General features: G+C 38.9%; 7 protein-coding genes and 2 non-coding genes across 9 annotated transcripts; 3 read left to right on the top strand and 6 right to left on the bottom strand.

Annotated features, from left to right (window-relative positions):
* The first annotated feature begins 52 nt into the window (after positions 1-52).
* LOC137726325 (cytochrome b561 domain-containing protein At4g18260-like) lies at positions 53-2017 on the top strand. Its single transcript, XM_068465238.1, has 4 exons — positions 53-243; positions 335-499; positions 1156-1304; positions 1582-2017. Exons 1-4 carry the CDS (start codon positions 97-99, stop codon positions 1946-1948), a joined length of 828 nt encoding a protein of 275 aa, XP_068321339.1. The 5' UTR covers positions 53-96; the 3' UTR covers positions 1949-2017.
* Positions 2018-2668: 651 nt separating this feature from the next.
* On the top strand, positions 2669-5344 carry LOC137726322 (urease accessory protein G-like). Its single transcript, XM_068465236.1, has 6 exons — positions 2669-2995; positions 3597-3657; positions 3822-4023; positions 4333-4454; positions 4592-4696; positions 5020-5344. The coding sequence occupies exons 1-6, from the start codon at positions 2727-2729 to the stop codon at positions 5101-5103; spliced, it is 843 nt and encodes a 280-aa protein (XP_068321337.1). The 5' UTR covers positions 2669-2726; the 3' UTR covers positions 5104-5344.
* Positions 5345-6187: 843 nt separating this feature from the next.
* LOC137726323 (uncharacterized protein At4g18257-like) lies at positions 6188-8362 on the top strand. The gene is made up of 3 exons (XM_068465237.1): positions 6188-6553; positions 6854-7174; positions 7924-8362. Exons 1-3 carry the CDS (start codon positions 6270-6272, stop codon positions 8087-8089), a joined length of 771 nt encoding a protein of 256 aa, XP_068321338.1. The 5' UTR covers positions 6188-6269; the 3' UTR covers positions 8090-8362.
* A 278-nt stretch (positions 8363-8640) lies between these two features.
* On the bottom strand, positions 8641-8724 carry TRNAL-CAA (transfer RNA leucine (anticodon CAA)). The gene has a single exon. It is a non-coding gene; the product is annotated as a tRNA-Leu (tRNA).
* An 87-nt stretch (positions 8725-8811) lies between these two features.
* Positions 8812-8884, bottom strand: TRNAR-ACG (transfer RNA arginine (anticodon ACG)). Its single transcript has one exon. It is a non-coding gene; the product is annotated as a tRNA-Arg (tRNA).
* A 709-nt stretch (positions 8885-9593) lies between these two features.
* Positions 9594-10157, bottom strand: LOC137724587 (protein SRC2-like). Its single transcript, XM_068463348.1, has one exon. It carries the CDS (start codon positions 10155-10157, stop codon positions 9594-9596), a length of 564 nt encoding a protein of 187 aa, XP_068319449.1.
* Positions 10158-10806: 649 nt separating this feature from the next.
* LOC137726042 (uncharacterized protein At2g34460, chloroplastic-like) lies at positions 10807-13598 on the bottom strand. The gene is made up of 5 exons (XM_068464899.1): positions 13383-13598; positions 13077-13295; positions 12825-12944; positions 11905-12177; positions 10807-11798 (listed from the first exon to the last, which is right to left on the bottom strand). Exons 1-5 carry the CDS (start codon positions 13536-13538, stop codon positions 11634-11636), a joined length of 933 nt encoding a protein of 310 aa, XP_068321000.1. The 5' UTR covers positions 13539-13598; the 3' UTR covers positions 10807-11633.
* A 968-nt stretch (positions 13599-14566) lies between these two features.
* On the bottom strand, positions 14567-15735 carry LOC137724422 (uncharacterized protein At2g34460, chloroplastic-like). The gene is made up of 4 exons (XM_068463164.1): positions 15517-15735; positions 15271-15390; positions 14851-15123; positions 14567-14731 (listed from the first exon to the last, which is right to left on the bottom strand). The coding sequence occupies exons 1-4, from the start codon at positions 15733-15735 to the stop codon at positions 14567-14569; spliced, it is 777 nt and encodes a 258-aa protein (XP_068319265.1).
* A 781-nt stretch (positions 15736-16516) lies between these two features.
* Positions 16517-21260, bottom strand: LOC137726604 (DNA replication licensing factor MCM3-like). Its single transcript, XM_068465541.1, has 16 exons — positions 21097-21260; positions 20900-20997; positions 20567-20775; positions 20154-20284; positions 19835-20073; positions 19498-19734; positions 19196-19350; positions 18902-19110; positions 18607-18769; positions 18324-18526; positions 18040-18099; positions 17865-17954; positions 17516-17694; positions 17340-17408; positions 17081-17222; positions 16517-16912 (listed from the first exon to the last, which is right to left on the bottom strand). The coding sequence occupies exons 1-16, from the start codon at positions 21160-21162 to the stop codon at positions 16853-16855; spliced, it is 2310 nt and encodes a 769-aa protein (XP_068321642.1). The 5' UTR covers positions 21163-21260; the 3' UTR covers positions 16517-16852.
* Between the last annotated feature and the right edge of the window lie 1046 nt (positions 21261-22306).

Genomic DNA, 22306 nt, shown 5'->3' with positions numbered 1-22306 from the left:
AGAGAGAGAGAGAGAGAGAGAGAGAGAGAGAGAGAGAGGGTAAAGGCTTTGGTTCTTCTTTTCCCTTGGCCTTGTAATTCAGTCAGATATTGAAGAATGCAAACTTCTCTCAAACTAGCATCTTTTGCTATAACTACATATTATCTTCTTCTTCTTCTTCTTCTTCCATTAGTTGGCTGCTCATTTCATGAAGATGTCAACCAACACAGCAGTCACACGAACATAAAAGAAAACATTCACAAGGTATAGTGTTTTTAAATCGGTTTTGCCTTTTTCTTCCGTCTTTTCGGATGAATTTCTTCTTATTCTCCTTCTCGGATTGTTGTGTTTGCAGCTGAGTCCACGAATGACGTTTAACGTTACAGTTCACGGCCTCCTCGCATGGTTTTCAATTGGCTTTTTGATGCCTCTTGGAATACTTGTAATTAGAATGTCTGTTAGAGAGGAACGTGGGACAACAAGAGCCAAAGTTCTCTTCTACCTCCATGTTATTTTGCAGGCAAGGTCTTTTTAATTTCTTCTCATCTTTCTTTCTTCCAATTCGGGCGCTGTTTTCCGAAAATTATCTAATTAGAACTAAGAACACTGATTATCCAATTACCATTTCATTAACTGGATTAATTATGATCAATGAATTAAAACATCAGTAATCTTTCAAGTTTTGATCTTTAAACATCAGTAATCTTTCAAGTTTTGATCTTTCTTCTCAGTAATCATGATAAGCCACTTTAACTTTAATCATGCTGTCCACTGTTTCTTTTTTTGTTTATAAACCTATCTGCACCACCTTTTTAATTACCTTAAAGTTGAAAAAATACAGAAACCATATTTGTCAATAATCCTATATGATTACTTGAACAGCAAGAATACATAGCAAGTTTCTCTCTTTCTGCTTAAACTCATGAATTTGTCTCCTCCAACTCAGTAAGATCCTACACTAATCAATCTTTGTATACTTATTTTAATTAACTTCACAAACTAAACTCACCATAATCATTCCTGTTTTTGTATATAAAAGTAGATTGCAGATCATCACTGTCTGCTACGTACTCCATATACTGGCATAATTGCTCTGTCGACGTAATAATTTAGGCATGTTAAATACAACTGTTATTGTATATGGTGGCTTCTGATTGAACTTCGATGTATACACAGGTGTTGTCAGTGCTTGTTGCCACAGCTGGAGCTGTGTTGTCCCTAAGAAACTTTGAGAACTCATTCAACAACCACCACCAGAGATTAGGTCTTGCACTTTATTGTTCGATATGGATACAAACCCTAATAGGATTTTTCAGGCCACATAGGTAATAGTTAAGGGACAGTTCGGTCCACGTCTATTAAAAATAGACGAAAACAACTCTAAAGTTGTGAATTCTTACGCTATTGGTCAGCCCTTCCTTCAGTTTAACCGTCAAGTTAACCTTTGTTGTCTAAACAGAAGGAGGTGCTAACAGTGTAACGATTTGTAACTCTAAAAAGTTGTTTTTGTCAAATTTTCTAAAGCCATGCACCGAACTATTAGACTGTTGATCCCGTCGTTAACTAGTGTCAGATTTGAATGAGAGTTTTTGTTTCTTATAGGGGAAAGAAAGAATGGAGTTTTTGGTACTTGGCACATTGGATGCTTGGGACAGTGATATCCTTGTTTGGGATAATCAACATCTACACTGGATTAGAAGCCTACCATAAGAGAACACAGGGAAGCTCAGGACTTTGGACTATTCTTTTCACAGCTGAGGTCTCCTTCATTGCTGCCTGTTATCTCTTCCAAGACAAAAGAGATTACATACAAAAGCAAGGAGTGATTTTGAGCAATCTTGAACAGCCAATCACAATCAGGCAACAAGATGAAGAAACTGCTCAAAGGCAGCAGCAAATTCGAAGGGACTTGTTGCCAGATCAGCAGCCACGTGGCAAAGTCAATGCACTCAAGAACTTGTTTGACTGAACTACAACATGGGTTTTGTTTCTCTCTTTTGCTTTTGTTTGTGAGTGCTCATTTGTTTTATTTTATTTTATTTTATTTTTATGCTTTGTGCAACTGTGGGTGATTTTTAGCAGGAGGACGGTGATGGAGTGCATGCATTAAAAAGTGGATGATGGAGAGGGCACTCAGAATGTCATATACATATTAATTTGTATACATATTATTTATGGACACCAATAAGAAGGAAATTCTGAGGAGTGTTTCAATTGCTGTACATTATTGATGTATCATCGTGTGTAAAGTTGGATATTTGACCATAAAACGACATAAATACATAAGAACACAAGAACGTATTACGGTTCATTTGAAGTTGGACTACTTCCACACTAGTGTAGTTTTATTTTTAATATGATAATCGGGTTACAAAAATTTAAACATTAACTAAGGGTGTTCTTGGTTCACACAACCACCAATACTACAAAGGAAATTATTGCTCTTTAACAAACAAATTGATTGACAAGAAGATGAACGTTTGACATTGTAACGAATTTGTAAATTGATGTATGTTATTGTAATGTTTAAAATATGAGATATGAGATTTTTATATGATTCAAAAGTTGAGATGATAAAATGTAATTTATCTTTAGTAATTTTAAATATTAATTAAGGGTGTTTTGGTCAATTAAAAATTTCTAGTTATCCGATTCCGTGTGCGCCCACCCAAACCAACCCAGATATCCCCATTCTTCTCCCTTCGCCCTTTTGACCCACGGTAGAACTCTGCAGACTCTAGTGATCAATGGCTGACCACCACCATGATCATCATGACCATGACGATCACCACCATCATGATCATGATCATGGTCATAGCCATGGGAGTTCAGCAGCACCAAATTCATTTGTGGGTCCAGATGGGAAGGTGTACCATAGCCACGATGGGCTGGCACCACACTCACACGAACCCATATACTCCCCCGGGTACTTCAGCAGAAGAGCTCCACCTCTCCTCTCCAGGAATTTCAATGAAAGGGCTTTCACCATTGGCATTGGTGGACCTGTTGGTACTGGGTAAGCTGGGTCATTTTTGCCTTTTATTTATATATTTTTAATTTTTTGAATTATTGAAAAAAAAAATATCACATTTATCAGTTGCATCATAGCTTAAAAGACTAGAATTTATGTAAAGATTGACACTTTATTTTTACTGTAATTCTGCTTTCGGGTTTTTGAGTGTACGGTTGTGATTTCCGCACTCCTTTTTCGCTTCAATTGAATAAATCAAAGGAAAATCAAGCGAGAGAGTGAAGGGAGTGCAGTAGGTGCAAATGGGAGTGCGGAAATCACTCTCGGTTAGGGGGGAGTGATACAATTTATAAATATGTTTCGTGCAATTTTCATCAATTCGGCAATGTGGGTTTGTATCGGTTTCCCCAGATTCTCCCTGGAAATTGTTTAGTTGCTTGGACAGTGTAGCACCCACCAGCAATATCAAAGTATCCTCATTTTGCAGCATGGCAATTTATAAATTTGTTTGAATGACTTCGGATTCGTGATTTGGAATTCATGCCTGGATTAGTTTTCTTAGTTGTGATTCTTGTGAATACTAATTTGCTAGAACAAGTCGTCCCGTTCAATGATAGTTGATGAAATGCTGCTTCATGTCATACAGGAAAACTGCTTTGATGTTGGCTCTGTGTAAACTTTTGCGTGACAAGTATAGTCTTGCTGCTGTAAGTAGGAACAATTTCGAATATTTAAGCTTTTGTGTCTTTACCTTGCTGCAAAATCGTATTGTAGCTTTGGGTAGTAATTGTTAATGTCTGCAAAGACCTTTAACGCTGGTGCTTCAAGTTGATTGAGGAAAGGTTAAATATAATAAGCGTAACAATTGCAGGTGACAAATGATATATTCACAAAAGAGGATGGTGAGTTCTTGGTGAAGAATGGAGCACTTCCGGAAGAAAGGATACGTGCTGTGGAAACTGGGGGTTGCCCACATGCTGCAATTCGCGAAGACATCAGTATTAACCTTGGCCCTCTTGAGGAGCTTTCAAACTTGTACAAGACTGACATACTGCTTTGTGAATCTGGCGGAGGTATTTTCCAAAAGCAATTGTAGAAGACCATTGCAAATGATTTGATCATTTCAGTTTGATTATTGCAATTGACTGATGGTCATCGTGTAATTTCTCTAATAAATGTGAAATTAAATTACTTTATGGAGCCATCGGGAGTTTGATGCTAATTTGGGAAAATGTTGCAAAAACTTATTTTGGATGGAAATGCTTATTGTAAAGTTTGCAGAAATGGAGGAATTTTGTATGTGAATGATGACTAGTGGCTGAATTGAGGTTTTCTACGTTTTTTTTCTGAAACGCTATACAATTGAATTTGTGTGGATGCAGATAATTTAGCCGCAAACTTCAGCCGGGAGCTGGCTGACTATATCATTTACATAATCGATGTATCTGCTGGTGATAAAATTCCACGAAAAGGTGGCCCCGGCATCACTCAAGCTGACCTCCTGGTATGCGTTTTTTTATATTAATTGCTGTTGTTCCGAATACCATATCTGTCTAGTATCTGCTATCAATTGTGTTGACTAAATTTTGATTAAATGATAAGGGATTGATGTATGAATGACTTAATAACATTGGATTGCAGGTGATAAACAAGACTGACCTTGCACCAGCAGTTGGAGCTGATTTAGCAGTGATGGAGCGTGATGCGCTGCGAATGCGAGATGGAGGGCCGTTTGTCTTTGCTCAGGTTGGTTGGTCGTACCATCAAATTGGTTCACTAGCGTTTGTAAACATGTTGTGAGCTTGATATTTGTGCTTTTAAAACTTGGGGATGCACAAATGCACTAATTTGCTCGTTAACATGAAATTTGCTCAACATGAAATCAAAAACCTGTGTTTGCTCAGTTTCGGAAATCACATAATCTGTGATTACTACATATCCTCGACACTATTATCCCTGTCTATGTTTCGTTGTGCCAGGAGGGTGGTTCTCGAATGATTTGTTGTTATAGGAACGATATTGAATTTTTATGTTCATGATTTACATGCTTGAGAACCGTGTATGTGCAGGTGAAGCACGGGAAAGGAGTAGAGGAAATCGTGAACCACATATTACAGGCTTGGGAAGTAGCAACAGGGAAGAAGCGCCACTGAATCCGTCATCTATGAAGTTTGGTACCTTGTTTCGTCGGTCCCCTCTACATTGAAGCCTCGATGAATAAATGTGACTTCAATTTTCTGTCTCTTTTATTGCACGTACGTGGATGTTTGTCACTTCGTTGCTTCCATCGTTCCAGTCCCAGTTATAAATGGAGTAAGAAGGCTCCTTTGCTTCAATGTCCCTCAGTTGAGTTGTATGTCTTAAAAAGATCAAGGCAGTCACTTTATTGAGCTACACATGTCTATCAGGGGTGATTTTCGGACTAATCGGATCAAAATACAGGGTTTCAATACCAATCCAAAAATTTCGAATCAAACTTTGTTTCTACTTGTTTTTGTGAAAGCAGTTAATCTTCTGGGCAAGTAAGATGCGAAAATTGACTAAAACATTGACACACAACAAACTATTTTTATGATTTATAAACTACACATTGTCTATTTTATGTAACTTAACCATTGAATACAATTTATACCTAGCTCTAATTAATTAAGCTCGAACTTGACAAATGCAGGAGCAAGGATCAAACATTAGCACCGAGATGACACAGTTATTTAAACTTGACTTAATTGTATATCAAAGTGACGAGTGATGCACCATTTTCAGTATCCACTAGGTCCTTGCCTTTGCATATTAGAGTGGCAAATATGCAACAAAGATTAAGGATGAGACAAATAGTTAAGAGATATTACTCTCTTTACGCCTTGAATGAGTTCTAGAATATTGATTTCGGGTTTTTATCTTCTAAATGGATGTAAAAATAAATTTATATATTAAAGTGGGTTTATGAGGGTAATTTAGTATAGTTGGGTTTAAAGTGATATTAATAGTTTGATTAAAAGTAATATAGGTTTAGAGAGTAAGTTGGGTATAGAAAAAGATTACATGGGTTCAAATAAAATTTCCCATAAAACATCTAGTTTTGTAAATTGCAGCAAATAGTTTTGTAAAAAAAAAAAAAAAAAAATAGTGATAAATTATAAGAATGGGCCTGAATGGGCCGGGCCACAATGTGGCGGTGAAGTCCTTTACCAATTTACCACCCGCCCGACTGAAGAAGCGAAATTCCGCGAATCCGATAAAATTAAATTCGAACAGAGGAAGAAGAAACCAGAAATCTCCTGTTACCAACCAACAATTTCAATCCTGAAATTGCCCAAAAATGGCGGCGGAGGACGAGGAGCCAAAGAAGAGAAGGGTGGTGGTGGAATCCCTCGGATGGCTGACGGAGTCCTCAATTATGCCGAAGAAGCACCGCGCCATCGCCGGCGTCGGAGCCTCCTCAATCATGGAGCTCAAGGCCCAACTCTATCAATCCCAAGAAGAATCCAAGAAGTCCAAAGAACTCGGCGGCTCCGACGTCGAGTTCCATCGCGCCAAGAAGAGAATCACCGCACACGACGCTTTCTCCGCCAAGAACTCAGGCGTCGACGCCCGGGCCCACAAGCACGTCTCTTTCTTTCTTTTTTTTCCCAATTTTTTTTCTGGGTTTAATTTCAATTTACTTAATTATCAGCTGTTTTGTTGTATTAGTGTAATTTATGGGTTGGGGTTCCTTTTGGTAATCTAGGGTTCTTGTTGTTATCTGATTATAAATTTAGGGTTTTTGGGTTCTTTTTAGTGAGAAGATGAGATTTTTGAGCTCTCTGTTTTGGACGTTTCAACTTCTGTTCAATACCTCTAGGCTTTAATTTGGGGTTCTGCTGAAATCAAACCAATTATGTTTTTTTGCTGGTTTAAATTCAGGGACAAGCTTGAGCTGAAAGCAGTTCATGATGGATCGGCGAGCTATGCAGCCTTGGAAAGGAAGGCTGCATTGTACGATAAGCTAGCAAGGGGTGAGCTATCAGATGAAGAAGATAAAGAAAAGTATTGTGTGGATTTTTTCGGCAAGAGAGTTGAGCAGGACGAACCGCAGCAGACTCAGCACCGTGATTCACCTGCGGTAGTATCTCCGGAGAATCAAGATGGCGAGATCAATGCTTCTACGCTGTTTAGCACGAAACCTTTGGGGCTTGGGCGAGCGGATGCGACAGTGGACAATGATATTCACAAGCGTTTTGTGAGGTAAAATTTTCAAATTATTTCTGTGTTAAGTTACAAGTATATATGCTGTACAGACAGTGTAGTTAGAGTTAACTAACCATAATCAAATAATGAAAAAGCTTTCGACGCTTGAGTGAACCTGTGTTATTGTTGTACTGTTATTTTTTCAGTGTTACCATATTCTATATAATTCTGGATACCCTAACGTTTAGCCACAGTAATTTGGTGTTGCCGCTGTTCCTCTTCTAAGCTTCTAAGGTGAAGTAGTTGAGCTGAGACTCATATTTGGGCTGGGGGTTGGTGGTAGAACTCGAATCTAACTGCTATGAATGAGTTGCTTAAGCTCTTCGAACCGTTCTTGATTTGCATTCCTGTTTTTTTAATTTTCGTTTGCTCTATATAGGACTGCTGATCTATTCTGTTAAATTTCATCTGATTTCATAAGTCCTGTACAATGTCTTGAGTGCCGGAAATGAGCTGAATAATGTATAAAAAGAATATAAGAGAGTAGTTTTAGAACTACGCTTTCGACACAAAAACTAGGAATCTATTTCATCAATAAATGAAAAACTGGTTTGGATTAGGGTTCCTCTTATTCTCTTCTTTCGTATTATTTGTTTGTTTATAGTTTCTCCATTTACATGGGATGTTTCTTATTGCTTGAATCTAGTCCTTCATCGTCCTGGCCACCGCGTATTGCTTGATTGAATTCTCCATGCTCCTGGCAACAGACATCTCATGATTTCTGGTCTTGTGTTCCTTTTCTTCAGGGAAGTACACGAAGAAGCAAATCAAGCAAGAGAGAAGGCATCTGAGATCAAACTGCGTAGGGAAGAGCAAGCAGCTGCTCGTCGGGAGAAGTTAAAACAGGCTTATATACGGAAACAGTTAGAGAGATTTAAAACAGCATCATTTAATAAGGAACAGACAGAATAAACAGCAGGAGGCGATGATGACCACAATAGCCATCTCGAATCCTGCTGTTCGCTTCAGGGTTCATTTTCGAAGGAAAGAAACATGTTAAGCCGATTGACGCCAACCAAGTGGCTCCGTTAGTAGTTTCTCCATGGAGGCACAGAACAAGAGCATTTGACATGCATTCCTTGCTTGAGCAATCAAAAAACTGTAATTATTAGTCTTTTTCCTTCATAAATTTGTACCCTTGATGTAATTATGTACCTTCTATCAATGCTTTCCCCTTTTTGGCCTTGCAAGTACCCTTTCGAAAGGAAGAAATCAATTTGTCCAGTTAAATGGAAGACCATGTAAGGAGAAAGCCGCCAGCACTATCGCGTAGCTATCCGATATTAAATTTTCAAATATCTCATTGTGTGACTGAGCCGAATCCTGTTAAAATATTGTTGTATAAAAAGAATTACAAAGTATATTCCCTAGTTTTGACTTTTGAATGTAGACTAAACATGAAAATTGGATTAAAAAGAGATATACAAAAGAAAATTACAAATTAGAAAATAATTGCTGTAGAATGTCAGAAGTGGGATTTGAACCCACGCCCTCTTTCGAAGACCAGAACTTGAGTCTGGCGCCTTAGACCACTCGGCCATCCTGACTTATTGTTAAGCTATTTTGTATCTCTTTATTTTACAGAAAATGTATTGCATTTAAAACAACCAAAAAATAATAAAAAGAAAGGATGACGACTCTGCTGGGGATCGAACCCAGAATCTCTGGTTTCGTAGACCAGCGCCTTATCCATTGGGCCACAGAGTCACTTGTTGATGTTTGTGGTTTGTCTTACTTATTTACCTTAGTCTGTTAAATCTTCGTGTGAATAAATTCGTCAACACAATCCATTCTACTATGTTTTTGTTATACCTTTGTACTACTTGACCTTTAAAAATAACTTTAAAATTATTCTAAATTGCGTATTTCTTAATACTTTTATTGAAGAATAACCTAATCGTCAAAAAATTATTGTGAATCGCGTATTTCTTAATAGAAATACTTTCATTGAAGGATAATCTAATCATCCAAAAATTATTGCATATCACGTATTTCTTAATACTTTTATTGAAGAATAGCTTAATCGTCCATTCATATTATAATACGTGAAAACAAACGCATCATGATACGTGAAAACAAACACAAATATGATGCGACCAACACATGTTATAATGCGTGACATCGAATGATAGTGTTCTAACAATCTCTCCAATTTCGTACAACCTACTAATCAGATTTAAAAAATAATAATAATGTTATTTGAACCACATTTATTCCATAAAACAAAGAAAGTAATTAAATGTAAGTAACTAAGAAAAGATAAAACCATTTAAACCACATTTACTTACTAATCACCTCCCTAATATAGTGAGAGTGATCCAAACAAGTACCAGTCCATTGCATGCACGAAAAACATAACATTTGCTCTACGTGTCACATGCACTTTTATACAAGTGACACATCGAAAGTTCAAAACCTATGCCTCGTCACCTCCTTTCACCGCCACCACCGTCTCGTCCTCCTCCGCCTCCTCCCTCACACTAAACGACAAAGACTCCCTCCTTATCAAGAACCTCCCCGTCGGCGGAACCCACAGGTTCAGCAGCCCGTGGGGTCTACCCGACGGCCTCCACACCTGCACCGTCATGCACTGTATCGGATTATCCGCCGGCTCCCGTGCGTCCCCGCCCTTCAAAACGTCGCACAGCAGCACCCGCGCACTCCCCACCGGCTTCTCCCTCACGAGCCCGTGCGCGTAGATGTCCACGTTCAGCGCTGCCAGCACGTCGTTCTCCAGCAAGTCTTCCCGGAACTTCACTTTGACGACCTCGTTCCACGTGGGGTTGGTCCCGCCGTGCTCGTCCACGCTCGTCCTGGCCGCGTGGTAGTCCTTCTCCACGTACACCACCGCGTACGCCCTCACTTGCGTCACGTGCTTCACGTTCTTCAGGTCCTGCGCCGAGATTATCAGCACTTCTATTTCTCGGAACTTCGTCGTCGCCGCCGGCACCGCTCGCCGATATTTCGGCACCTTACTCATTTCTGTTCTGAATTTCCAACCAAGTTGAGAGAGAAAGAGAGAGTGAGTGGAGAGACTGCTCTTGCAATTAATTTGTAGTTACATTGGCGTTGTTTTTAATAAATATTTGACACATGTTAAAACAAAATTATCCGTTTAATAAACGTCAAAGGATGTACATTGAAATCAAAGTGGTCTAGGATCATTTGGAATCTGAAAAATATACATATGAAGGTCAAAGATCTTCTGAATGCTTGGTACGAGTTATTTTTATGCCTATCAAATGTTTAATAGGCATAACGTATTGGGTTGACAATGCTTGACAAAAATTCTTTCAATATTACTCATTAGATTGCTCAGCATTTTGTTGAAATTTATTAATATGTGCGCAACATCGTTTGGTTGACGACAACAAGCACACTAAGTGTTCGACGAATACCTAAGTGAATAAATTGAATTTTTTTTTTGCATGCTTCCCGGTCTGAATCCGTCACTGCTTGACACATAATGAGAGCATTTGTGTTTGTGCTAAAAAAGTATTTAGTATCTTTAACAATATTCTAAACCAATCACGCGCTGTTACAAAAATGCGTAACTTGTTTCTTTGGATCAGTTAAGTTTCTCCACTCTCCATTATGTGGGTCTCAAATTTGAAAGGTCCAACTTCTATTGTGGGCTTTAATTTTGAAAGGCCCAATTTGTAGAGCAATCCAATGACCTCAATATTCAATCATTCGTGGACAGCACATTGCCCACAAACCTGGAAAGCTCACATGTATGCCACTAAAAATGATTCAAATATATCAAGTAATTGCCTGGAAAGAGATTATATTCTCCTAACCTTGCAATTTTAAACACAGGCCACGCCACTCCAAAATCATTTTGTTTGCGGTTAAAGTAACATAATTTGACAGGTGTCGGGCTCCCATTTGCTCAGCTCCTTAATCCCCTACCTATAAAACCCACTTAAGCTTCCTCATTTTCCTCAAACCAAAAGCATTAGCACACTTCTTCCACTTGTGACTTGAGAATTAGTGTTCAGAAGAAGAAGAAAATATGGAGGGGTGCAAAATGGCCATGGTTTTCACCATCTGCATGATTGTTCTTGTGAGCTTCGCGTCGCTCGGAGCTGCTGAAGATGTTGGTGTTCCTGCACCTGCACCGATGGAGAGCACCGCGGCTGCTCTTGGTGTTCCCGCTGCTGCACTAGGAGCCATGGCTTCTTTGCTGGCCTTCTTCTTTTAAACTTGGTTCATTTAAGTTCCCCATCATGTTTTTTTTCTTGCTTAATTTCTTTTGGAAGTGATGTTCAATTTCTTTATGGTTAATATAATTTGATTTCAAGAAATCAAGAAAATTGTTCATAATTAAGTTTCAGTTCTTTCATATATATATATATTATACCGATTTAATTAAAAAAAAAGAGTAATGCAAAAGGAATATAGGCAAAGCAACATAGTAATCTGGATTCCGGAATGACACTGAGTGAGTGAAAGATCACCGTTGCTTGATGGAACCGAAAAGATCCTCATACGAACGCTTAGGGGCATCAGGCCGCGAAACTATCTCCACAACCTTGTAAGATGCTTCAGGATTCAGTAATGCCTCGACAGCCACTTCTGCAACCAGGTCTCTAGAGATGCTGCCTTCCGAAAGAGTGTCCTATCAAGAGAGATCATAGACAATAATAAGTTAAAGCAACTCATGTTTTCGTACTTAACAAGATTAAATGGGGAGAGTTCTCAAAGTGTGAAGAAAATTGTGTTACCTCTGGCTCCATTACAAGATTTCCAGTTGGAGGGTCGTTTCTCAACCCACCGGGCCTTATAATCGTGTAGTTTATACCAGACTTCCTGATATAATTCTCTGCCTGAAGCTTTGCTATTAAGGTGAGCCCAAAAACATTGAGGAAGATGTAAGCTGGGTTGAGAATCTGCCCCATTGCTGCTCCATTGACCAAGATGGAACTCACAAGAATAAACCGGTTCACACCAAGTTTACGGCATGCTTCAACGAGGTTGACTGTGCCAAAATTATCAACCTGCACTAAAATCAACCGTTTTCAGACATCAAAACATGTTCGAATAACGAATGTTCTTTCAATTACAACCTGGACTAAAATTATCTTATTTCAGATAGCAGAACACAGGGCTAGCCGCTTTCTAGGGTGCATATACAGAACCATCAAATATTTAGTGCCATTAGAGTTGCATTATGTACTGAAGCCAAGAAAAAGTATGAATTCGTTTCCCACTCGATGTTCGAATAATGAATGTTCTTTACATTACTAGCTAAAGGCTAAAACTCAGGATTTTAAAGGCATGAATTTGAAGCATCACTCATTTACTAAAGTAAAACTGAAACAAGAAACTACTTGAAGATTGAATTTAATCAAACACCAATCGAAAATCAACGGTGGACTACATAAAGATAGAAGTAGTATTAAGATTACAGAAAGATGGACTACCGATCAATGCCGATACCATCCCCAACTCAATCACTTGCACAGTCTAGCAGTCGTAGGGTTTTATACAAAAGGCCTCGATGCAATTAGCTGAACCACTCGTTATATAGTCTATTTTTCGTTTGCCAGGTTTCTGATGTGGGAAGTTTACATTTTTTCAACAAGTTGCTTCACAAAGTAAAAGAAATAGGTGTTAATTGCACAGATAAAAGAATCAAAGTGACCTTCCATGGAGCAAACACATCCCATCCGTAGCTGAATCCAGTGGCACAAATCACAGCTTCTGAATCATCACTTATCACTTCTGCTAACTTAGCAGAACCATCTGTCACATCTGCCTTCACCTGCAAACAATCACAAGAGATCGTTTCATCGAAAACCCAAAAAATATAAACATTCCCCAAAACAAAACAAAAAACCCAATTGAGTTTCCAGCATGAATCAATACCAGCACTTGAAATTCTGAAGAAACTCACAATTTGAAGAGCTGGGTTGTCTGAGGGAAGGCTAGCTTTCGCTTTCTCCAAGTTCCGAACTCCGGCTTTAACTGAGAAACCCTTGGCCAGCAGCTGCTCAACAATTCTTTTACCAGTATTTCCAGTGGCACCAGCCACAAATATTTTCTTCTTCCCAATCACATTGGTCTCAGTTGAACTTGTCTCTGTAACTTCCTCTGTAATTTCACCCCCTTCCATCTAAACCAGAGATTAACATGTTGATAGTTAAAAACAAACATTAATGGCGTTGGAGAGAGAGAGAGAGAGAGAGAGAGAGAGAGAGACCTGAGTGGACTTTAGGATGGGAAATGACCTGGTGTTGGAGGAGAAGGAAACCAGAGAGAAGGGTTTGATGGTGGTGGTGGAAAGAGGAGGGAGGAGGTGGTGAGTGCAGAGACGGTGAGGAGGGTTTCTGAGAATGAGAGGCAGAGGAGCTGCCATTTGCTTTATCTTGCTCCCTTGAAACTTCTACTTATTTCTTGTCCTCCAAGTCCAACCAACAGCGAGACCCTGTCCTGTCTTGGCTTCCCAGTTGCCGTGTGGGACTGTGGATGGGCAGCTTCCACATCAGTGTTTTTTAAGAGAATTTTAACAAAAAAAAATTACATTTTTACACTAAAAATTAATTATGATATTATTCATTTTACCCTTTATTTTATCATTATCGTTACAACTCAAAGTTTTCAAACCATTTTCATTACTTTTCTTTTTTTTCTAGGGCCCATTTCCTCCCTTTATTGGGGTTTTTCTTTTGCCTTCTTATTGGAGAGATTTTTTACTGTGACGGAAACACGGGGTGGTACACCATGTGTCACTATACAAATTGTGGGATATGTGTGTTAAAAATTTAATAACTTAAAAAATAAAAATTTTCACCACTTATATAAAAACATATGGTGTACCACTCGTGTTCCGATCACAGTAAAAAATTTATCTTCTTATTGTGTCGGCTATGGAACCCACGTCCGTTCTTTTTTTAGGTATGTTTATAAAGATGATTTGAATTTAAGTTGTGCAAGTTAAGGATTTAAGTTGAGGATGTCCTTAACTTCATCCTATTTCTATTTCTAGGGTGTTGTTCAACGATCGAAATCGTTTAGTTGTAAGATTTTGATTCAAGCATTACCGATGCAAAGAATCGGATAAATCAACATTTTTTTAGCCATTCTATTGTTTGTAATTACTTTCAATTTTACCTAACGAACTATGGTTTTTATGCTCGTTTAAGAGGACCGAACATTTTCAGCTTTGGATGATTTTTTTGCAAGGATGATCTTTGAATGAGGTGCTAAAATGTAGACGGTTCTGATCATTGAAGATATTACGGGATAGCCTTAAGAAATATAAGGACATGAGTAATAGGGTCATCATAACATATCTGCATTAATTTTGATCAAGCATGCTATCTGCAATCTCTGAGTCAGAAGGCCTCTAAACTAAAACTTTTGTGTAACCAAACTGATCAGAGGTCACCGGTGAGCGATTGAACTAAAAAGTTCGCCACATGAACGCTTGGGGGCGTCGGGCCGCGAAACTATTTCTACAACCTTGTAAGATGCTTCAGGGCGGATCAGCGCCGCAACTGCTACTTCTGCAACCTGATCTCTTGAGATTATGCCTTGATAAAGAGTGTCCTATACCAAGAGAGAGCAGAGATAGAACATAGAATTTGAAGCAATAACTAAGGTTTTCGTACGGAAACAAGACTAAATGAGAAAGAACATAAAGGCTGATGAAAATTGTGTTAACATACCGCTGACTCCATCACAAGATTTCCAGTTGGAGGCTCGTCTCTCAACCCGCCAGGCCTGATTATCGTATAGTTTATGCCCGACTCCCTAACATATTGTTCCGCGCGAAGCTTTGATATCAAGGCGAATCCAAAAACATTAAGATAGATGTAAGCTGGATTGAGAATCTGGCCCATTGCTGCTCCATTGACTAAAATGGAACTCACAAGGATAAACCTAGTCACACCAAGTTTCCGGCATGCCTCTACAAGGTTGATTGTGCCCAAATTATCAACCTGCAGTAAATTTACCTCTTTCAGAATGCCGGTTAATGTTATGCGTTCATAAATCAGTGGAAAACCAATTATTTGCAACGTAAAGACTTTGCTTCATAAGCAAAATGGACATAAAGGTCGACTGCATAAATAGAGAATCGAAGTGACCTTCCATGGAGCATGCAAATTCCATCCAGGGCGACATCCTGTGGCACAAATCACAGCTTCTGAATCATCGCTTATCGCATCTGCTAGCTTCACAGAACCCTCTGTCACGTCTGCTTTCACCTACAAACAAAAATGCAAGTCATTCTTTCATCCAAAACCCCAGACATTAAGCAATCCCAAAAACAGCAAAGACCCAACTGAGTTTCTAGCATGAGGCCTGCACTTGAAATATTTGAAGAAACTCACGATTTCAAGAGCTGGGTTGTCATGGGGGAGGCTAGTTTTTGCTTTTTCCAGGTCTCGAACTCCAGCTTTAACCCGAAAACCTTTAGCCAGTAGCTGCTCAACGATCCTTCTGCCGGTACTTCCAGTAGCACCTGCCACAAAAATCTTCTTTTTCCCAATGGTACTCCACTTGATTTCATTCCCCTCAGTAACTACATCTGTAGAATCAATCCCTTCCATCTGAAAACCAAGTTATAAAAAACATTGATTGCATGATCTTCACAGAGAGAGAGAGAGAGAGAGAGTATACCTTGGTGGAATTAAGGATGGGAAGAGACTTGAAGTTGTGTGGAGAGTTGGAAATTGCAGAGATGAGTTTGGTGGTGGTTTGCATTACGGAAAGAGAGTGGCGGCGATTGGGGCTGGGGAAGGAGCGAATGGAGCAGGTGAGACGACGGCGAGGAGGGTTTTTGTGAAGGAGAGGAGGCGGAGTAGGGTTCCTACAGCAGAATTCTTGTCCTCCAAGTCTAACACGCACGCCGTCTTGGCATGCCATTACGCCCTGCCTTGCTGCCTCTTTAACTTCCCCTACATTTTTTCTTCTTCTTTCTTTGGCTTATATTACAAGTATAAAGTCACAAAACCTTCAAACTTCCACTTTCCTTTCTTTTAGAAGGGGTTTTTTTTCTCTTTCCTTTTCTTTCATCGCCATATTAACTAAATTTTTTATAAGACTATTCTAAGTTAATTTGATTTTTGAGGAGAGGAGTTTGAACTTGGGTTGTCAAAAAATTATTCGTTTGGATGAGATGTTTGATGTTATTTATATTGTTTAACAATTGGACTTAAATAGTAGATGTTCACTGTCGCCGTAGCATCATGTGCGGTGTCATGTGCTATCATACAACGTCATGTGTATGAAGGCTTACAAAGATCATTAGTGTGTAACGCCACGTTAGCTGATATACCCGTGTCATGTAAATTGTTAGAATTTGTAGTGTTTTTCAATGCTCGTCGCACTAATGTAGCCATCGCCCTCGCTTGTTTAGTATCCTATCAGGTCATGAATATTATGCAACAAATTTTCCACCATCCATAAAAATAGATTATGCAAAGGAAAACAGATTACATTAATGAAAATCTACTTCTTAATTCAAGGTCTAAGAACCACAGACAAGAAGATACACGAGGCCAACACACCGAAAGCAAAATCAGTATTCGCCTCCATAGATGCGCGACGGGTCCAATCTGTTGCCAAATTTTGCACTCCCTGGAATGCACGACTTGGAAGTGAAGCAAATCCATCTCAGCAACATACATACCTACAATTACGTATTGCAGGTGATCCTTTACCAACTCATGATATTATGAACACTGTTCCACCATCTACCATCACTATGTTTCTCTTTCGGAGTTCCTGAACATTATCAAGTTCGTTTGTTATTATTTATCCTTCATGCGCAAAGATACTAGCTTGAAAAAAAATAAAGCGCAGAACTAAAAAGTTAAAAGAGTTAAAGATTTTAGCACAGAGATTGCAAGACGCTCGTACAGTATGTCTTCCGTGAATTTAATGAAAATTTACCTCTAATAGGAAGCTTATCTCTGTACTTGAGTAAGGAACACTTGCTCCGTCATTGACAGCATTCTCTAAGGCCTCAACAGATATGCTGTCCGAGCGCTGTACTGTACGTACTTGATTTAAAACATCAGTAAGTGCTTTTAACCTGCAGGTGCAGAAGGAATAAAGAAATTGAAATGGCATTAGAAACAAACGACTCAGATATGAATTAAACAAAATAAAAAACAGAAGAGCAGCATGGGTTGGTGCTACTAGGCAGAACCTTTCCGAAGAGTTATCAGCAGCAGCAGATTCAGTGTGAGGGTCGACATCCATGGGTTCAGTTGTTGAACTAACAAAGGCAAAACAAGAGAAAACAAGTTAAATGAATGATGTGAATTTGACAGCACAGATAACATCAATTTGTGGATACAGGCAATTTCTGGAAAGTACACTTACTCTTCATTCCCAGTACCATTGCCAGACCCATTATCTTGACCTGCAGGATGGTTAGCTCTGCCGTTCCTCTCCAATTCTCGCTCTCTTTCTTGCTCGCGCTCCTCCATGTCAGTCAACTCTTTGTGATAAATTGCAAAATTTAAAACTTTGAGAGCAGCATCAACATCAGACTTTGAAACCTGTTAAGGTAGATTTATCATTACTTTTGAGTTCGATGAACGTTACAATTGACAGTCACAGAACACATAAACTGATGAAGAAACCACAGTTTTGATTCCACAGATAAATGAAAGAGCAGAATGAACTTGTCCCGTTTGGTCTTTATTAATCATTAAAGTTGACAAGGTACCTTTCTGCTCAACTTTAATTTTGCATGAGCAGTTGAGAGACGAATTATGGTTTCTAATGTTCTGGCGGTAATTGGAAGTGTTCCTCCAGTCTGAATAACAAAATTGATATCAGATTATAGTCAGAAAGTCACTGCATTGACCAAGCCTAAATATACAATGATGACAAATGCTGACCTTTGCATTTGAACTGGCATTTCTGAGTTCTGCATACGCTGTTGCAATTTGTTCAGAGGCCTGTTGGAAAAAAAAAATTGTTATTAGCTGTCAGACAGATTCATAATGCACTGATCAGGTCAGGAAGACAAGTTCATAAAACTAACTGAAAAGGCTCTCCACAAGAAAGAGATTATATGGCAGACTGCACAAGTAAGATTCTAAGATAAGCAACCAAATGGCGTAACCTGGGAAACCATACGTATATTATTGAGTAAATAAATCACCAGATAAAGAACCAGTACCTCATCAGTCAGATCAGGCTCAATCCTATTCTTTGCATAATGAATATACTTTTTAAGAAACTTGATTGTGAGCGTATCACGCTTTCGACCCCTATCGGTTTTTTTCCCATGTAGCATTCGGTTATACTTAACAAACACAGATGAGTCATTATCAGTTTCATCTTCTCTTCCAAATGCCGAGCTCCCATCAAGCATTGCCTCACCTGCGCTTATAAGTTAGTGAAACTTATTTTGTACTTCTCAAAGATCATAAAACATAAACAGGAGATTTCTGCTTTAGTACCTCCAGTTGCAGAACGATACCGATGCATGCGCAACACATGCTCTGAGACATGACGGTCAATGTCAGGATCCATTTGATCCAATACAATAAACAGTAAATCAAAACGAGAGAGCAAAGAGTCTGGAAGTCCAATATTCTTTGTTGGTGTCAATGAGCGATCATACTGCATGATCCATAAAAAAGCCAGCGTTAAAAAATTAGACTAAACTAATTAAATAAATAAAAAGCGATAGTCAGAACAACAAATTGCAAATATGTTATCAAATGGTTGATGACCATTAGCTGTGTCACTTACAGAACCATATATGGGATTTGCAGCAGCCACCACACTGCACCGTGCATTGAGGGATGCATGGATACCAGCTTTGGCAATAGTTACAGTCTGCTGCTCCATAACTTCATGTATGGCAACACGATCTTGATCATTCATTTTGTCAAATTCATCAATACAGACAACACCACGATCAGCAAGAACCATGGCACCAGCTTCTAGCCTTCTCTCCCCTGATAACAGACAGATCAGTATCTCCCTGGTAATAACATCATATAATGCAAAAGTTGAACCGCAAGAGATGGAATACGTTATTACCTGTCTCTTGATCCGAAGTAACAGCAGCTGTCAAACCAACACCAGAAGAACCCCGGCCTGTAGTTGATATTGCCAATGGAGCGATGTTCATAATTGCTCTTAGAAGTTGAGATTTGGCAACAGAAGGATCACCAACCATCATCATGTTAATGTCACTAAAAGAAAAGAAAAGATATTGTTTGATCAAGATTCAATTTTATGCTAGAGGAACACTTAGGCAGGGCCTTAGAAAAGAAGGGACCAGATAGATAAGAACAATTAGGATGCTAAAATCAAACGGAAAATTTTGAATCATAACTTACCCTCGTAAGTGAGTACCATTCTTTAAGTTCTTTTCCATTCCACCAAGCATTAGCAATATTACTGCTTTCTTTATCCATGAATGTCCATAAATAGAGGGTGCAATTGAATTCCCAAGCAGGTCAAAAGTATCACTTCTTTCTGCTATCTTTTTTATGTTCTTTATGTCATCAGGACTGTAAATAGGTGCATTTGCTTCTTTGTTGAGCAGCGAAACGTTGTTCGCTATGAGAACAGTCCTACACAAACAAGGCCATTAAGTCTAAGTATAAAACTAGAATACATTATTGTTTAGATAAACAAGATAAGAACTTTTGCAGTCCTCGTGGTTGAAGCTACCTGAATACTCCATTCACGCTTCCCTTGCTTTTACCAGGAAGAGCTTTGTAAATCCCTACAATCGCCACACGGTCTCCTGGTTTGCATGAATCAACTAGGTCATCCTCAACTATGACATCCACTGTCCGCGGAAGCTGACCAGGAGCAGAGTTCTCAGGAACTTCTTGCATAGATAAAGTTTGATGATCTTTGTATTTGCATAGTCCATACTCAGTCACCAATAAATTACCATTTTCATCCTGTGGCAATATATTTTCATAAAGAGTCCCTTCTCCAACGATAAAATAAGATACAATTAAAGCGAAAAACTTGAGATTACCCTAGTAGGATAAACTGCTCCTGTAGGCAAACCCATATTGGATGTAATGTCTCGGTATTCTCGAGAGGTGAAGTTTCCGGTACTAGGGCAGAAGTGAACACTCTTAACAACTTTTGGCCTCACAAGAGAACCTACAAATGAGTTAGTTACCAGGTTAGACTAACCCATAGCCAACATTCCCAACAAAAACATATTGATATATTTCATTAGCTGAACTGAAAACTAAGCAAAGGAAGAATCTTAAGGTTTATGGTTTTCTAGTCTAAATCAACACCACTAACCTCAAATTTCCAATAAAATTGTTTCTTTTATTTATGTTTTTCCTCAAATTTTAATCCAGAATTGTCATTTCCGAAACGTAAATCAAGCATGAAATGAAAGCAAAGGTAGAAGGCAGGGGGGGAAGAAGGTACATTTGGTGACAATGCCCTGGACGCAAACCATGGAACCAATGTACTCGGAGAGCAGATCTCTCGGCGTGACACGGCGCGAGACGAAAGCCCCTTCAAACCCCACCAGAAGTTGTTCTCCTTGCTTCAGGTACCTGGGGTCAATCCTGTTGGTGATTTCAGTGGCCGCATCGTTGAAGGATTGCATATAATCACTTGGATTTCTCAGAATCCTGAAAATTGAAAAACCGAAGGCAAAATTAAACTAGGATTCTTCTGAAATATTTGGCGATAGTAGAAGTTGAGCAAAGCTAGCTAGCTAGTGAGGAGTTTGGTTGGTGAGAAAAGTGAATGAACCTGGAACCGATTTCGCCGTAAGAGTGGAGATCGGAGATGTCGACGATGAGGCGGCGGCGGTTGTGGTTGAGGACGGCCTTGATTTCGTCCATGTATATCTGCGCAATACTTTAACTAGTTAGAGAGAGAAAGCAAGAGAGTTGGAGAAAGAGAGAGAGAGAGAGAGAAAGAGGAAGAGGAGGAGGAGGAGGACATACGCCATCTTCCAAGAAAGCAAGGAGCTCTCGGCGGTGATTTGCCCTAACTTCTTCGCTGATGTCCATTTCGCTTCAAGCTCGTATTCTGCAGAGAAGAGAAGAGAAGATCGGCGACGACGGTGATTGAGAGTTTGAGATGGTGAGCGACTGCTCAGAGCTATCGGATCCCCTTTTTTCAGTCTAGGGCTATTTATTTTGGCGGGAAAATGATGGAGCTTTCCCCTTCCTTTGGCGCCAATATCATCGTCCTATGCCACGCTGTCGCTTTCCCTTTTTCTTTTTTTTTTTCGATAGAACTGTCGATTTTTATTCTTCTTCTTCAAAAATATTTTTATTTTTATTTTTACCTTACTAATAATTATAATAATTATATTTCTCTTTCGATGCACAACGGAGGAAGAGTTTCCTCATTCTCATGCGCAAGATTCGGGTAGATTGTGTAATAATAATAATATATCTTCATATAAAAACTGTATTGGCATTTCATTGTTAATCAAGACGCTAGACGTTAGTAGGGCAGCATGCTAAAGCCTAGCGTCTAGGCGGCTAGACGAGGTCTAGACATATTTAAATGAATCTATTATATTTCATGTATATAAGTATCTGTTTATATTTAAAATATATATAATTTCATCATAAACTACAAAATAGAATGATATATATATATATATATTATGAAGTATTGAAACATAATAAAAACATGGGGAACAAACATATAATGTATGTTCATTTAAGTATACAACAAGTTCCTAATAATTTATTGTAAAAAATAAAATGCAAAATGAAAGTTATATATTTTTTGTCTAAGTGAGTTGCAACTTATGCGGGTACCTAGATGGTTTAGGCAGGCGCCTCAGCAGTTTTATGCCCTCTTTCTTAATTTTCAAACACCTAGGCATTAATTGGGGTGGTGGCCAACCGCATAGCGCCTAGGCAGAAATTTTTAGAATAGTGCTGTTAATATGACGGGAATCGAGTAATGAAAAAGATTATTCAAAAGCTTCGAGTTCTAGAAATTCATGATACGTACCACTAGAGGCCAATATTATGAGTGAAATAGGCTTGCATGCCCATCCAATATACATTAATCGAAACGATGACCAGCCGCTTAGCATTTAGGCGGGATCTAGACGACGCCAGCCGAAAATTTTTAGAACAATGCTGTTAATATGACGGGAATCAAGGAATGAAAAAGATTATTCAAAAGCTT

This window comes from Pyrus communis, chromosome 2 (genome assembly GCF_963583255.1).
Source record: "Pyrus communis chromosome 2, drPyrComm1.1, whole genome shotgun sequence".
Taxonomy (NCBI): domain Eukaryota; kingdom Viridiplantae; phylum Streptophyta; class Magnoliopsida; order Rosales; family Rosaceae; genus Pyrus; species Pyrus communis.
The sequence above is the reverse complement of the archived record's forward strand: the minus strand, read 5'-3'. Positions and strand labels throughout refer to the sequence as shown.

Bases quoted from the DNA above. Each gene is read 5' to 3' on its own strand.
- LOC137726604 (XM_068465541.1), bottom strand. From the start codon at position 21,162: ATGGACATCAGCGAAGAAGTTAGGGCAAATCACCGCCGAGAGCTCCTT. The intron at 20,776-20,899 runs GTTCATTCACTT...TTCAATTTTCAG, and splicing joins TACGGCGAAATCGGTTCCAG to GATTCTGAGAAATCCAAGTG. The intron at 18,770-18,901 runs GTAAGTGACACA...TGGATCATGCAG, and splicing joins CAAATCCCATATATGGTTCT to TATGATCGCTCATTGACACC.
- LOC137724587 (XM_068463348.1), bottom strand. From the start codon at position 10,157: ATGAGTAAGGTGCCGAAATATCGGCGAGCGGTGCCGGCGGCGACGACG.
- LOC137726323 (XM_068465237.1), top strand. From the start codon at position 6,270: ATGGCGGCGGAGGACGAGGAGCCAAAGAAGAGAAGGGTGGTGGTGGAA. The intron at 6,554-6,853 runs GCACGTCTCTTT...GTTTAAATTCAG, and splicing joins GTCGACGCCCGGGCCCACAA to GGACAAGCTTGAGCTGAAAG. The intron at 7,175-7,923 runs GTAAAATTTTCA...CCTTTTCTTCAG, and splicing joins ATTCACAAGCGTTTTGTGAG to GGAAGTACACGAAGAAGCAA.
- LOC137726322 (XM_068465236.1), top strand. From the start codon at position 2,727: ATGGCTGACCACCACCATGATCATCATGACCATGACGATCACCACCAT. The intron at 2,996-3,596 runs GTAAGCTGGGTC...CATGTCATACAG, and splicing joins GGTGGACCTGTTGGTACTGG to GAAAACTGCTTTGATGTTGG. The intron at 4,455-4,591 runs GTATGCGTTTTT...ATTGGATTGCAG, and splicing joins TCACTCAAGCTGACCTCCTG to GTGATAAACAAGACTGACCT.
- LOC137726325 (XM_068465238.1), top strand. From the start codon at position 97: ATGCAAACTTCTCTCAAACTAGCATCTTTTGCTATAACTACATATTAT. The intron at 244-334 runs GTATAGTGTTTT...TTGTGTTTGCAG, and splicing joins TAAAAGAAAACATTCACAAG to CTGAGTCCACGAATGACGTT. The intron at 500-1,155 runs GCAAGGTCTTTT...ATGTATACACAG, and splicing joins ACCTCCATGTTATTTTGCAG to GTGTTGTCAGTGCTTGTTGC.
- LOC137726042 (XM_068464899.1), bottom strand. From the start codon at position 13,538: ATGGCAGCTCCTCTGCCTCTCATTCTCAGAAACCCTCCTCACCGTCTC. The intron at 13,296-13,382 runs GTCTCTCTCTCT...TCTCTGGTTTAG, and splicing joins CCATCCTAAAGTCCACTCAG to ATGGAAGGGGGTGAAATTAC. The intron at 12,945-13,076 runs GTGAGTTTCTTC...GATTGTTTGCAG, and splicing joins ACAACCCAGCTCTTCAAATT to GTGAAGGCAGATGTGACAGA.
- LOC137724422 (XM_068463164.1), bottom strand. From the start codon at position 15,735: ATGGAAGGGATTGATTCTACAGATGTAGTTACTGAGGGGAATGAAATC. The intron at 15,391-15,516 runs GTGAGTTTCTTC...TTTTGTTTGTAG, and splicing joins ACAACCCAGCTCTTGAAATC to GTGAAAGCAGACGTGACAGA. The intron at 14,732-14,850 runs GTATGTTAACAC...CTCTTGGTATAG, and splicing joins ATCTTGTGATGGAGTCAGCG to GACACTCTTTATCAAGGCAT.